This window comes from Blennius ocellaris (genome assembly GCF_963422515.1).
Source record: "Blennius ocellaris genome assembly, chromosome: 1".
Lineage (NCBI taxonomy): Eukaryota > Metazoa > Chordata > Actinopteri > Blenniiformes > Blenniidae > Blennius > Blennius ocellaris.
This window is the reverse complement of record NC_137650.1, coordinates 9,892,225-9,907,159: the sequence shown is the minus strand read 5'-3', so window position 1 is coordinate 9,907,159 and position 14,935 is coordinate 9,892,225. Positions and strand designations below refer to the sequence as shown.

Genomic DNA, 14,935 nt, shown 5'->3' with positions numbered 1-14,935 from the left:
AAACATACTGTTTGAATGGTCTTTTTAATGAGGAATTATTCAAACAAAAACAATGGACAGTAGTCATTAAGGTGCAAAGGAAAATATACCAGGTAGGTTCTACAAACAAATTACAAGTTAAAATAAAATAAAACCCTGAAGGAGACCATTGTGAACTGCAGTATACTGTGAACAACAAAGTCCAGAAGATGTGTCGACATAATTCTTGTACGAACACAAACACAACCTGAGGTAGGAGCCAGACTGAGGTAAGAAACTTCAGCTGTACCTCAAAGTGCAAAAACATTTACACATAGTTAATCGATTGTTTCCTGACTTGTTTGCCCAAAGAAAAGTTCTATAACTTGGACCAAAAAGTGCAATATTCAGCCCATTACTAGCCGTGTCTTTTGATGTTTTAGTTACTCCACATACCTTGAAAGGCTCGCCAGGTGCTTTAGTTCAATGTGCTGTCTCAGGTTTGCTGTTTATATTGTTGATGTAAGGAGTTGCTTCTTGAAACCCGGCAGGCAAAGTTCACACAAAAAGGTAAGATGTTTCCACCTGGATCATCACTGACCTTTTCATAAAATTATTTTAAGTAATCATACAAAGATGAAGTATTAATGGTGGAGGCAGAGTCTGAGGTAGTGCTGCTGTCTTCTATTTGTTTTTGCCACGATGCGTCACATGTTGAGGACGCTTGCGGCGGTGCACCTCTGTGGTGGCTGCTGTTGCCAGATTGGCTGTTTCCCCCCGACATGTTAAGGCCCGTTTACAGTGTGCTTTAGCCTGGTTTGCTGCTGGAAAGCTCTGTACATCTGGCAACCCTCTTAAACAACGTTAAACTGTGAGAGCGCCGTTCACAAACACCAGAATGAGCCCGTCTCCAACAAAAAGATCTTTCGTGTCTATTATTGACACAATTGCTTTCAGTTTTTTTCTTATTATACAGTTTTAAATGATTTTGAGATGCATCTCAAAGGATTTGAAAAATAGAAAGTTTCAACAGTAAAATGTCCACATATATGTTACCTGTCACACAAGGGCTGCAATATTTTAATCCTTTTCAAGTCTTATTCTTCATACATTTTCCTTATAAAAGTCTGAAGTCTTAACATTAAAAATGAAATCGGTGTGGCCAACAGCTTCCTTTCATTTGAATGTGATCAAACTTCTAACGTTTTGGTGCTGCCCCACAAATCTTGTTCTTCCTTGTTTGTTTGGTTTTTGACATATATATATATATATATATAATTACTTTGAATCACGACACATAAGAATGAACTATCCAACATAAATCAAATGGTATCTCACTATTTCTCAGGTCATTTCTTCTGACGAGCTGAGGTAGATATTGGCCAAAACACAGTCCTTTGGAGAACCCCTTGTAATAAAGGTTTAGTACAGAGACTACTGTGCTGTGGTGATATCACATTAACAAAACTAAAGTGAAGTATTCAGATTTGTTTCTAGCATAGATAAACCATATGTGTGTTTATACTAAACCGTTCAATTAAAAAGTAATTGCTTCGCTACGAAACATCTTCTGCATGGTCCATCCTATGAGTCAAATTATTGCTGTAAGCAGTATAAATATGCAAATTGTAAATCCTTTTTCTTTTTTTAATTGTTTTTAAAGAAATATAATTGACAAAAAAAAAATCATTGTGCAATTTCAAATAGCATCACGTCTCTCAGGCTCACGTGGGCTAAAAAAGTCCACCAATGTTGACCTGAAGTCGGCACCAGTGGACAAGTAAGGAGAGAGTAGCATGATATTATACAATTACTAAGCTGGATTTGCACCGCAGCCATTTACTGCTAATATAAATTTGTTGTCAGTGTTTTTCATTAGCAAACTGCGTTCATTGCAGAAGGGTTCTGACCAATCAGATGCAATCATTGTTTTTAAAATATTTGCTTTGTTCAAAGGGGAAGTTCATGACAATGACTGTGTTGAGTCATGTGTTTTTAATTTATAGCCTCGACCAGAGGCTTAAGAGTTGTTTCTACTCATAACCTAAACTAAACATCCTTTATGAATCTTTATATTTTCAATACAGGATTATTAAATATTAAATATTGGGTATTGAATATTGAATATTGGAGATGGGGACAGTGCAGAGGTGCGGCGCTGCACAAGACTGATGTAGGTCAAACGGTTTGACCCACATCAGCACATGGGATCGAAAGTTGGCACCCTTTGGTTTGACTCAAACCAAAGGGTGCAAACTTTCGATCCCAAGTCCACCTCGCTGACCTCGGAAGCCACCACCGCCGACAACACAGGATTGGGTTGAACCAGGATTCGAACCCGGGACCTCTCTCACCCAAAGCGAGAATCATCATACCCCAAGACCATTGGAGCAGCATTATTTGTTTAAATACAAATGCATTTTTACTCATTTCAACCTTCTGAAAATGGCAATCAATAGAAACCTGAGCAGGAAGTAGAAAAGAGGAGAAACTGTGTCTGCCTCAACCGGCAAGTCGAAGACAACACACACATCAATAAGTCACACCCCTCTTAAGAAAAATGCAGGATTGCACCATGTCAGGCCGTACGGTGGTGTAGTGGATTAGCACTTTAGCCTCACAGAGAGAATGTCGTGAACTTGAGCTCTGGATCGGGCCTTTCCTGTGTAGCGTTTGCATGTTCACCCTGTGCATGCGTGTTTTCTCCCACACACCAAGAATTTGCATTTGAGGTTCAAAAACAAGTCTAAACTACCTGCAAGTGAAAATGCAGGTTTTTGTCTTTGGCCTGTGAAGTGCAAGAGGTGAGCTGCCTGCACCTGATATCAGCTAATAACGGAAGATGGGTAGATGGACCAAAAATCACCATTCGCAGATATTCCGATTCCCGTAGTTCCAGACATGTAATATAGCAATATGGTTCAATTCATGTCTGTACAACCAGTTGAGGATATGTGGTACAGATTAAATCACCAGAAGATAAAAACATGTCTTCATCATTCACACTTAGGCAACAAACTCAATAATTATCATGTGTCAATGGGAATCGAAGCAGTTCTTCACTGCACTGCTAGAAACACTTACACTTGTTTTGTCTGCCACTTGAACAAATGCAGAGAGGGCAAAGCGATTACTCTCGAGTCACCGCATTAAGGCTGACGGACAAGAGTGCATGTAAGCATTACAAACCAGCATCCAGCTTGGAAGCCTCTCACTTCAGTGTGCCTGATTTTTTTATTTTTTTTATTTTTTTAACAAGGGTGAACTATCTGCTAAAAGAAAGCTGCGAGCAGTCTGCAAGTGTTCCCAAAAATATTAAAAAGGGCTCAATCATAGAGTCCAAAATCTAACTGGCGATTTAGATTAAGATCCCTTGCAGCAGCGCCTGTGGTGCCGGCCACCACAATTTAACCTGTGAATATGAAAAACCCTGACGCAAATGATCAATCTTGAACCCCGAGTGCTCGCCACAGCTGCAGCTGACCATTACCAACGAGCGTCGGAAGGACTAATTAGCCACATGCACTGCGGGGGAGTGAAGAGTGGGCCGCTATCCCCCGATGCCTTGCCTGTTCAGCAAACACACTATCAGCAGACTCTTCACACATCAGTGCACATGAATAGCACAGTCAGCCTGTAAGCATCAACACAGGGCTGGATGTTGACACAGACGGGGAGAGGCTCGCTCAGATGGCTCTGGTCTGTGGCCCCGTTTCAATCAAGGACTTTTTGCAGATGAACAAATGGCATGTGTGGATGAGCTCTGGTTCAGGCGGACCGCCGGTTTCTCTGCTCCCCCGCTGCCCGGTGGTGGGGAATAGCGAAGGTGCTCACAACACAAGTTGTGTTCTGGCTCAGGGTGAGAGGTTCCCTTTCAAAAGTGGTGCCACTTGGAGATTTCACTTAAATTTATCCTGCAGTCAGTTGTGTGTTTACGACTGATGCCGGACAAAACTTCTGTGTTGTCAGTGGCATTTTATTTATTTTTTTTGCCTTTGGCAGAGATGGACGTTGAAAGAAAAAAAAAGAAAGAAAAGAAACAACAACAAAAGAGGTCTTGTGCTAAACTGTGAACATTTGTGGTTTTAGTATGAACCACTCAGCATTCTTGACAGACATGTTGGGAAGAAGGCACACACAGATGTGGTGAAATCCACATGCCCAATTAAGCGTGCAGACCGTGATGAAACGTCTGCTGCCTGCGCTGCCGGTCATGTGTCACTCATGGGCCAGGAGGCTGCCTGGATGCTGCTAAGTTACGAGCCAACTGAGGTCCAGGAACCGCCTGAAGCCTGTTACAGCCAGCTAATGCATTCTCTCAGCTTCCCCCTCCGCCTCTCCTCTCCCTCTCAGCTCTTCCTCTCTGTCTCTTTCCCTCCCTTTTCTTTCCTGAGCTCTCTCTCTCTTTCTCTCTCTCTCTCTCTCGTCTTTTTCCATGAGCTGCTGCCCTCTCCATCTCCCTGACCCCCTCCCCCCTCTCTCGAGTGCTAACCACTCTTCTTCACCACGGTCTCTTCCTACTGCTCACTCACCCACTTGCTCTCTCTCTCTCTCTCTCTCTCTCTGTCTCGTGCACATGCGCTCGTGCACAGAGACGCACAGAAAAAAAAAAAAAAGAAAACTGTGGCAGCAACCACAACAGCGTGCAACCTCCCCCACACTCCAGCGAGGCAGTGTGCAAGTGCCTCTGGCTTGCCCTGACCCACATCTTGATATAGCCCTAAGTATGCTTACAGCTAAGTCCTGAAGACACTCCTGCCACTCTTAGCCTAATCAGGCCTGACCTGCTGTCAGCGTGCTGGGCAGATAGAGAGCCCTGGATGGACTGACCATTATCATTTTCAGAAGGCTCTCAGGCAGCCCGAGGTACTGCATCCCCCGCCCCCACCCCCACCACCCCACTGCTGATTGCAGGTTTCCTACTAGACAAGCACATGTTCTCTCTGGAATAGTTAGTTAAACATTACACGAGTGATTGGATTTTGTGCCATCATGTACCAGGAAGACTACGCAGGTTCTTGTAATAGCTGCAGCGTTATATTCAGCGTGGCTGAAACGGGAGACACGTGAAAACAACATGTTGCTGGTTCAGATCATTTCGGCGAATGAATGAGAAAACTGCAATGCATGTGTTAGAATTAAGAATTCCTGTGTAATGCACAGTTCCTCTGCACAATCGTGGCTACAAATGCGCTTAAAATATGGAAGCAAAATAGTCAAATTTACCTTTTGTTCTTTGTACTCAATGGGTGGTAGTTTCTTGTACTCCTGTGCTTTCTCCTGGCTGGAGTCGACCCACGAGCAGCTGGATTCCTCCTGTTGCCTCAAAGCATCCTCCAGCTGGGGTAGTAAATCAGGTAAAAGGTCAGGAGGTTCCAGGCCGTCCAAGTCTCCATCGTGAGCCTCGGATGGCAGGAGACTATCTCCCAAACCTTGGTATCCATTAGTGTTGATTACCCCGCAGCTCTGAGGCTGCTCAGAGGGCAGGTGGCTGGCAATGGTGGGGTAGCACCCCATAGAGTTACTAAACATCTCAGATGACTTGCAGTTTCCCTGGGTGGCTTCAGAACAGCGCAGGGCTCGGAAAGGACATTCCTCTGTCTGGCTCACAGGGGCCCTAGTGTGCTGTTGACTCATGAGTGCTGTGGATGAAAAATGACATGCTGTGCCTGATAGCTCAGGCACTGTGGAAGCGAGTGGTGCCGCGGTGGTGGCGGCGGGTCTACACACAGAGGCTGAGGACAAAGACTGCTGACTCAGACCGGGTATTTCTGGCTCTCCAGGGTAGGCAGGGTATGGAGCCGGTTGGTAAGCGTTGGTGGAACTGACAGAGCAGGGGGGCAGGGTGTGAACCATGGATGACGACTGCATGGGAAAAGGCATGTTGGGGTCTTCTGGTCGTGAACCAGAGAAGGCCTGACCTCCCCTGAGCAACTGGTAGCCGGCTTGTTGCTGCTGTGTTTGTAAGCAAGTCCCAGTCAGAGACGCATTTTGACCGTCCAAATACGACTTGTTGAGGAGAGACCTGGAGTGGAACTGTGCATGGTGATGAACCTGCGACTGACTATGGAGGACTTGTTGCCGGGTGTTGGATTGACCTCTCTGATGAAAGGAGAAATCGTGGTGGTGCTGCTGCTGCTGCTGATGTTGCTGCAGGGACACAGCCTGCGTGTTAATTTGTTGGTGCTGGTTCAACAGCTGTTGCTGATGGCTTTGCTGTTGTTGCAGCTGCTGTTGGCGCATTCTGCGCTGCTGCTCTTGCTGTTGACGGTGACATGGGTGGTGGTGTTGCTGCTGTTGTGCTTGTTGCGGCTGGACATGAAGTTGCTGGTTGTGCAGTTGCGGCTGCGGATGGCAGAGCTGTTGCTGCTGTTGAGAAAGAGGGTGGTACATAGTCCCATTTTGGTCATGGTTGCCCCACATCGGGCTGCTGCTGTTACAGAACAGCCTGTTGGACTGAGGCACTTGGCTCATGGTGGCACTGTGGTACTGGCCATGTTGCTCTGCAATCATGCCACCACCTGTGCTAGGAGAACCAGAAAATACCTGCCCCAGGGGATTCTGTGCCTTCATGCCAATGTAATGACTCATTGGCTGACTGTAACTGGGCATGGCTTGTTGGGCAGAAACCGGTGGCATCAAGTCTTGCTGCTTCCCTGAGCCAAGTGGCTCCACCTGGAGGGGTTCAAAGTCGGCGCTGAGGTTTAGCTCATCCACGAGCGATGGCGCCGCAGAGAAGCCATCCTCGTCCAGCCCGTCCAACCCTCCGACAAAGAGGTTGGGGTCGTCAAAGAAGTCCATGGCATCGGCCGGAGGGTGACAGGAACCTTTGAATCCAAGCTGGTCCCAAAGAGCCTGTCCACGGGGCTACAGCATGTCCATTATAGTGTGTCCCTGCCCCCCCAAAAAGAGAAAAACAGTATATTAAAATCCAATGAAAATATCTGATTTACTCTGTGATGCAAAACAAGACCAGATCTGTTTGTACACAAGCTATTAATCAAAACAATCCAGCAGAAACCTCACCACAAACAGTGAAAAAGGACATGACCCAGGCGACCTGACAAGTTCTCGGGTTTAATTTTCCACGTGTATTTTTATCATCTGTTTCCTCGTCACTGTTTCATCACGGATCTATGTTCGTTGGCTATTTGAAGTTAAAAAAAAAAAAATCCATGGAAAAGCCTTTAAAAATCCAGGTAAAGGCGAGGTCAGAAGGCTACTGGAGAAATTTGGTGCTGTCAGTAATCTATCAGCACTGCCTTTCATGTGTGCAGCAAAGCAGCTGGTGCTAACCAACCGCCAGCCACCAGCAGGTGCTTCTTCCTGTACCCCCACCCCTTTCACACTCACACAACACACACACACAAATACACCTCTACCCCCAACCTCCACACGCAATGAAGCTGGCTGCCCTGCTCCTGCAGAATGTGTGGGAGGTGCAGACAGCTGATATAATTTCAACAGCTAAGGACAGCAGCAGAGGAGGCCCTTTAAGTGTGTGTGTGTGTGTGTGTGTGTGTGTGTGTGTGTGTGTGTGTGTGTGTGTGTGTGTGTGTGTGTGTGTGTGTGTGTGTGTGTGTGTGTGTGTGTGTGTGTGTGTGTGTGTGTGTGTGTGTGTATTTGCATGCGTGTGTGTGCGTGCGTGCGTTCTGCAACCACAGGCCAGCAGAAGATGACAGGATGACAGAAGCATACCCAGGTCAGTCATTACAGGCTGACTTGCTATGCACTGAAGCACACAGAAGGATGACATATAGCAATGTGTTTTTTTTTTTTGGGGGGGGGGTTATTAATAGCTGATCTCCAAGCTGTTAAGTGGTTCAATACACATGAAAATGTTTCATAGATTAGAAATACTTCATACTACAGTTCCAAGAATGATGTTCGATTTGTACTTAAAGGAAATACAGTATTTCCCAGAAATGTCTCCCACGAAAGACAATTAGCGAGCTTCACACACACACAAATATAGCATCTCAATAGCAGAAATAAGAAGTGGTTCAGTAGAGAGGGAAAGTTATTCTCTTCTCGTCTTAATTTTAGGAAACCTTAATCACGCATGTACAAGCTAGCAGATACTCTGCCGGTGCAGGTCATGTGGGAAAGTTCCACTCCCATAGGTTTTACTTGCTTTTCGTACCTGGTTTTGCATTTAATTGAGGGTCGTACCTCCTGAGGATACCCTGTTGTCATAGCGACACTATGTGAAACTACCATGACACTAGACGTGGGCGGTATAAATGGTAATATGAATGAGCCCATTTGCTGGTTTCACTATACCAGCCTATTGCGGTAGCGCATGTTGATGATGTCATCAAGCCGTGCCTGTGTTCGGTCGAAAGCATGGCCGTAGCTGCAACCCTCTTACACAGGAGGAGGGGGAGGAGGAGGAGGAGGTGCTCGTAAAGAAGACCTGTGCAACATCGGTGATGGGGACCTGGTTTGGGTTTAAGAAGTGAAATGTCGAGCAGAAAAACATAATCCAGTGTTTCCTGTGCATTCACTTTGGAATTGCGGGCTGCCATTACTAAATCCTAGCCTGTGGCACAGTCCTGCACTGGGTCAGGTACTCGCAAGTAATAAGGCAAACTACAGACAAACTATCCTGAAACGAGCGGACACCCTGTACTAAGCAAAAGACTCAGCGTGCACGGACAGGTTTTAACTGTTAACACACCTTAATGAGTGGACAACCAGGCAAAAACGTACAACACACACGCTCTCTTAGCAAATTTAAAGCTGAGTGGACACTAAACTAGCTGGACCTGAGAATCTGAATATTCAGTCCTTGTGCCGTTATCCTGATATTGCTACCATCCCCACCCCCTCCCCTCCCCTCAATATATATATATAAGGTCAGTTTTAATTGCATTTTTTACTAAAGCTTTATCACACTTTTAAATGGAGCATTCTGTAAGTACAAACAAAGTAATAATTCAAACTAAACACCAATTACTACAACCTCAAGCACATTACACTGTGGTAATTGCTCGAGACAGAACTTATACCGAGAAATGTGAACCATCAAACTACTGTATGTGATACGTCTGCTTCCATAGTGCTGTATCTTTCTTCTGCAGTCATGTAAACAAGAAGCTAATCTGTCAACCCTCCTAATTCGTCTGACTGAAATTCATGCACATCGGCATGAAGGAATTCTTGTTTCCAGTACGAGCGGTGCCTCGAGCGTCAAGTTCACCACAGTGCAGCGTGTGGTTTCCCACCTTGTTCATTAGAAGCTCACGTGACTGCTCACAGCTCTTTAATTCACGCCTGTCATTTACAAAGAATGCTTCAGAGGACCATTTCCAACGCATCCAATGACTAATCTCAAGATTGTCAAGACGCAAAGCCAGCAAGCAGAAAGTTTTACACCACTTCCAATCCAGATGAGGTTTCCATCACTGACAAAAGAAGACTTTATAAACTTGTTTATCCTTCACATTCATACTTTGTAGAAGCAAAAATTATAACTAAGGGTTTCCAACATGATTTAATGTCCAAATTGGATTAAATCACAGATAATATATAACCGAAGTCCTCGTGAATTAAGAACTGAAGCTTAATGCCATTTTGTCTACAAACGAAGAAAATAGCTGATTGACAGTGTTTGTTCTTTCACAACTCAAAAAACAGACACACTATGTTTCAAAGGCTAGAGGTGGTATTAAAGAAAAGCATTCTGGATGGGTGGATGGATGTCATGCTTGTCTTTAATACCAACTGCAGAGCTTTTCTCTAATATCAACAGGTTTTAATTAAAAATACTTCCATATATGAAGAAATGCCCATCCATCTATAATTCTGCTTCCATACTACTGAGGGTCGTGTTGCGTTGAGCCAGTCCCAGCTGAATAACACAGGTACACCCTGCTTTCTGCAAACAGAGGGACAAACAGTAGCACGTATTCACACCTACAGACAATTACCCTGGACTGTGGGAGGAAACCGGAAGAGCCAGAGAAAGGCTGTCAGAACCAAACAAGCGCTGCCGAATCGGCCGCAGTCTGGCTGTGAGGGAAGAGTGTTAACCAGCACACTGCTGTGTGGCACTATGACAATGTCATTCTCACGAATACAGCCAGCTCAATGGTCTCATTTTATGTTGACAAATAAGTTAATGGACTTTTTTGATAGTGGAAGAGGAGCTAAGTCAACAAACGTCGTCTAACGTAATCTGTTTGTTTAAAGTACTTGTAGCAGCTGGGAAAACAGCATTCAACGATCTTAGGCCCTCGGCGTGGGGTGGAGGTGAGGGTGAGGGGAGGGGAAGGGGACATTTGGTGTCCAGGGTGTGTCCAGGACCGGTCGCAAATGCATCAGAGAACTACCACAATCACACCTAAAGCTGATGAGGGCTTGCAAATGATTCTTCCACATGTGCCTTTGTATTTAATGAGGAAACTGTAGAGAAAAAACCAAGCCAAGACTCAAAAATGGGTCATCTTTCTGTGAGAAAACAGTGCTAACCACTGTACAACTTTAAAAAAGCCTAATAGACATATTTAGCAAAATATCTGCAATATAAGCCGCTACTTCGTTCACTCGTTTTGAACCCTGTAGATTAAACAATGACGCGTCTAAGTTATTGTTTATTTTTTTTATGGGTTAATTCTTCATGCCCCAAATACACGGGTGATGCATTCAGGTGCATCTAGTAACACCGACCACTCCTTTTATTTCTTATCAAATTTGGTGGGTGGAGCTTATGTTCAGGTGCACTCAATAATCATTACCAGTACTTTAGATTTGCTTTGAGCTTTTATTGGTTCACTGACGAAAAATAACTCCAGCAAACCAAGACCTCATGATACGTCTCCAAAATGACTGCCGTTCACAAAGAAACAGCTGGAATTTGGGGAAAATGCACTACATGTAGAGCAAAAGTATTTTATTTATTGAAGTCCAGGGGACGCTGCAGCTCAATCTGATCTTGAGCGGGCCGGACAAGATAAAGGACAGTGGACTAACCTCCAGGTGGTTCCATTTGTTTCCATGTATTATGAAAAAGTTGACATTTAAGATGTTCAGGAACATATGTGCAATTACAACATCGTGCCATTTTCATTGCTGCTTTCAGCACGCGCGTTTTCACAAATTCACCCTCGCTGAACGGGTTGGATGCTAATGCTGCTTGACTAGCTAGCTACACAGTCGCTGGCTGAACCTGTAGGCTGACTGTTCTCCAGGCTGAGGTGTCTTATTTGCTATCACACTTATTTGCTTGTGCCTTTTGACACACTTTCCAATGTGGATTCTGATGAGCTTGGCAGACAACACGTTCCACTGCTCCGCCGACTGAAGGTGAAGTCCAGCGACATATGGTAACGCCGACTGCGATCTGCGTCTAGACGCAAGGCCAATGACGCTGCAATGTCACAACGATGCGCTTATGAGGAGGAGCTGGATGATACGATGCATAAACAAGGCTCCTTGTTGCCACAGCTCTATAAAACACAGACGAGCACCTGAAGGCCCCCATCTTGATTCTCTGCTGACCTCCAAAACAGATTTCCAGAAAGTAATTCAATAGCGGTTACTGGGCCAGTCATTTTAACCCATTTTCAACCTATTTTATCGTTATAATATTATGACATTACTGTAATGCAGGGTTGAGCGATACGTCGAAATATACGATATATTGAGATTTGCCGAAAATGCGACATTGAAAAAGGAAACATTGTTTATATTGACATGAAGCTTTTTGCATTAAACTTTTAGGAGCTACCTTTCTCTATTTCCCGTCCGTCAAACTGATTCCGCCACCTCTGGACCTGTGCACATCGGACAGGAGGCGAGCGTGTCCTTACTGGTTTCTGTCTTTGTGCTCAGAAAAACACCCAGAATGATCACATATGGGTGAATATTAAACACAGGGCGTGCTTTAATTACATATCAATTAATAATAGGAGTAAAATTCCCACGCACTGATGTATAATCTCACACTGACTTCTCGTTGATTTTCACGACACGCAATGCCGCCATGAAGTTTAAACTGACCCAATGAGGTCCTCAACCTTTAAATATGACAAACGTTTCAAGTCATGTCAGATGAGCCTAAAGATGTCAAACATCTGGTCCCTGGGCCAAAGCCGGCCTGCCAGAGGCTTCAGTCCGGCCTGAGACATGACTGTGCAAATTCAGACAGTGGAGTCGTTGTTGCATTTTCAGTTGCGGCAGCATTTGAAAGAGACGCTTCACTGTATTTTGCTCCAGGACACAATATGTATATTAGCATGATGTTCACATTGTTTTTATAATATTACATTTTCATGCATATACTATATCTATTTGTACTGAAACATTTACTTTTGCGGAGGCTTGTGCCTTATTGTATTTTTACTGCTCAGAACTGAGATGAGTTTGACATCGCTGGTTTAAAACCTTTTTTTTTTTTTAAATACATGACATTTTCCTGGAGTTTATTTGCAGCTGGTGGTTATTAAAAGTTTGTTTGTGGTTTTGATCCAGAACTGTCTTTGGGGTAAAACTTTATTGAGAAAAAAAATATTGAGTTTATACTGTATATCGCAGTTTTGAGAGACAGATATTGAGATGTGAACTTTGGGCCATATCTCCCAGCCTTACTGTAACGAATTAAAAAGAAAATGATAATTTACTAAGTTTAGTTGGCCATCCCTGCCCTGCAAACGTTTTGTTTGGCGTTCAAATCCTGTGCAACTTGTTCAGTTGTTTCCTGCTGCACTTCAGTTGGTGAGTTGACGGTTGTGGAATTTCTGACACTGTGGGAGAGTTACTGCAGGTTGTCACTGGACTGTGTGCCGGCTGTCCAGGAACCCGTCTTACTCTCATTTGCTCAGCGGCAATGACAAATATCGTCACAATCACCCGTTTTTTTTTTTAGTTGTGGAGCCGCTACGAGCCCTGTGATGGTCTGAGGTGTGGTCCAGAGTGAACCCTGCTGTACTGGAATTGACTCCAGCTTCCTCAGTGAATGAATGAATGAATTGATGATTACTTACACTTACGGGAAATTATTTGTGCTTTTCTTTCAAGGTGACACTAAAGTGGTGAATGTTAAGGTGTCGTAGCTATATAAATACATTTAGGGTTAGGGCATCGATGCCATAAAATTGATTCTAGTTATAAACATAGTTATAAACAGTCTGCGTCCACTTTCCTCCAGTCGAACTGGACCTTAACTCGTGGAATACACAAAAGCAGTTGTTGTTCTTGATCAGGCGTGGGGTTAGGGTGAGGGGTTAGGCGTTAGGGTCCATAAATCGCATGTTGCTCCCACTTTGACAGGTCCTATGAAAAACCAGTGGTTGCAAAAGGTTCCTAGGTAGGTGTAGACAAACTGGGGTGGGGGGGGGGTGCATACATATTGTGGGCATCGGTCAGAATTCAAGTGGTATGATGTGAAGAGATATTGGTGATGTTACATTGAAAACTAGCTCGCTCCTTGCTCAAAACCACGCTGTCAGTGTGAGTTTGTTAAAACACTCATCATGCAGCTATAGAAGAAGTTTCTTTGGGGACATTTAACTGTATTTTGCACCAGAAGGTTTCATTAAAATTTGCTTTATGTTGAGATTGTAGTCATTTTCGGTAGTAACGTATGAAAATATAGTCCTTTTCACCACGAATACTCTGGACAAAGAAAAAACTCTTGAGTTTAAATTTAAAGGTTATTATGGTATACTGGTCCAACCCACTCAAGATGAATTTTGGACTGAACTGAAATGGTTTGGATGTTTGAACAGAAGGTACAGCTTGCTCACAAATCGTCGTCCTGCTTCATTCACCACCTAATTAGTAAAGCGTCATTCCTCACATACAAAAACTGAGTGCAGCACATTCTGTAGCCAGGGTCGGCGTTAACCTTTAAACGCCACCCATCTGGCCCTGAGGCGCAGACCTGCCCTCGAGTCGCTTTCCAGCTGTTTCCTCCATAATCATGACGCTGGAAGTGTCGAGCAGACACGTGTAACTCATGGCCACCGTCAACAACCAGTGTGTGTGTGTGTGTGTGTGTGTGTGTGTGTGTGTGTGTGTGTGTGTGTGTGTGTGTGTGTGTGTGTGTGTGTGGTGTGTGTGTGTCTGTGTGTGTGTGTGTGTGTGTGTGTGTGTCGCCATTCTGTCCTGGGACCCCAAAAAGTCCCACAAAAAGCCACTTCTGCGCGCCAACCAATTCACAGCAACATTTCCCAAACAGATAAAACCGTGCAAATACAAATCTTTATGAAATACCGCAATTATTATTTTTTGTGTGTTTTTTTTTTATGTTTTCCTTACTGAATATAATTGTTTAAGTGTTCGCAATTGTGTTAAATGTAAGTTGGCGTGATGGAATAAGACAGAGCTGACCTCTGAAGTGAGCAGCATCCTCCTCTTCATCTCTCCCCCAGAAATGGCTTCAGCCTGCTCGAAGAGCTGCGTCTGATCAGACGAGGCGGCAATGTGTTGCGCGACTTTTACGCGCAACTGTACCGGGAGTGGAAACCCCACCGATGAGTCAAATTACCCATGGTGTAAATCTGGTTTAGTTTTGTTTTTTGTTTTTTTATATATATATTTTTTGGTTTTGTTTTTTTTAAAGAAGTGTGGAGCGTGCGTCCACACGCGCTCCTCCACTTCGCTTTCAAATAGGTGTCGTGACGGTGCTCAGTGAGGAAGACGAGGAGGAGGAGGAGGAAGGGGGAGGAGAAGAAGGGGAGGGGGGGAGGGGAGGGGAGGGGAGGCCGGAGATGGATGGAGAGGTCGTCAGTGATGGTGTCCATGATAATCCAAACGATTCGGTGCGTCCTCCCACTTTAATTCCAGTTGGAAAGCCGAGGTGCGCTCCCGACTCGGTCGCTGTCAGTTCAGGACCACCGAGGAAACTACTTGGATATTTCCAATTAAGAGTCAAAACTCCGGAGGATCGGAGCCATATCGCTCGAGGGTTGGTTTTTTTTTTGTTTCGTTTGTTTTGTTTGTTTCTTTGCTTTTGAACATGAGGGAAACGGAA

The 14,935-nt window shown here is 44.5% G+C and overlaps 1 protein-coding gene across 1 annotated transcript in view; it reads right to left on the bottom strand.

Annotated features, from left to right (window-relative positions):
* chd9 (chromodomain helicase DNA binding protein 9) overlaps positions 1-14,935 on the bottom strand; it is a 77,795-nt gene that overhangs the window by 62,528 nt on the left and 332 nt on the right. Inside the window, exon 2 of the mRNA XM_080494887.1 lies at positions 5,185-6,852. Within this exon, the coding sequence (XP_080351013.1) occupies positions 5,185-6,759 (1,575 nt within the window). The 5' untranslated portion in view covers positions 6,760-6,852. The remainder of the gene's footprint in view (positions 1-5,184; positions 6,853-14,935) is intronic.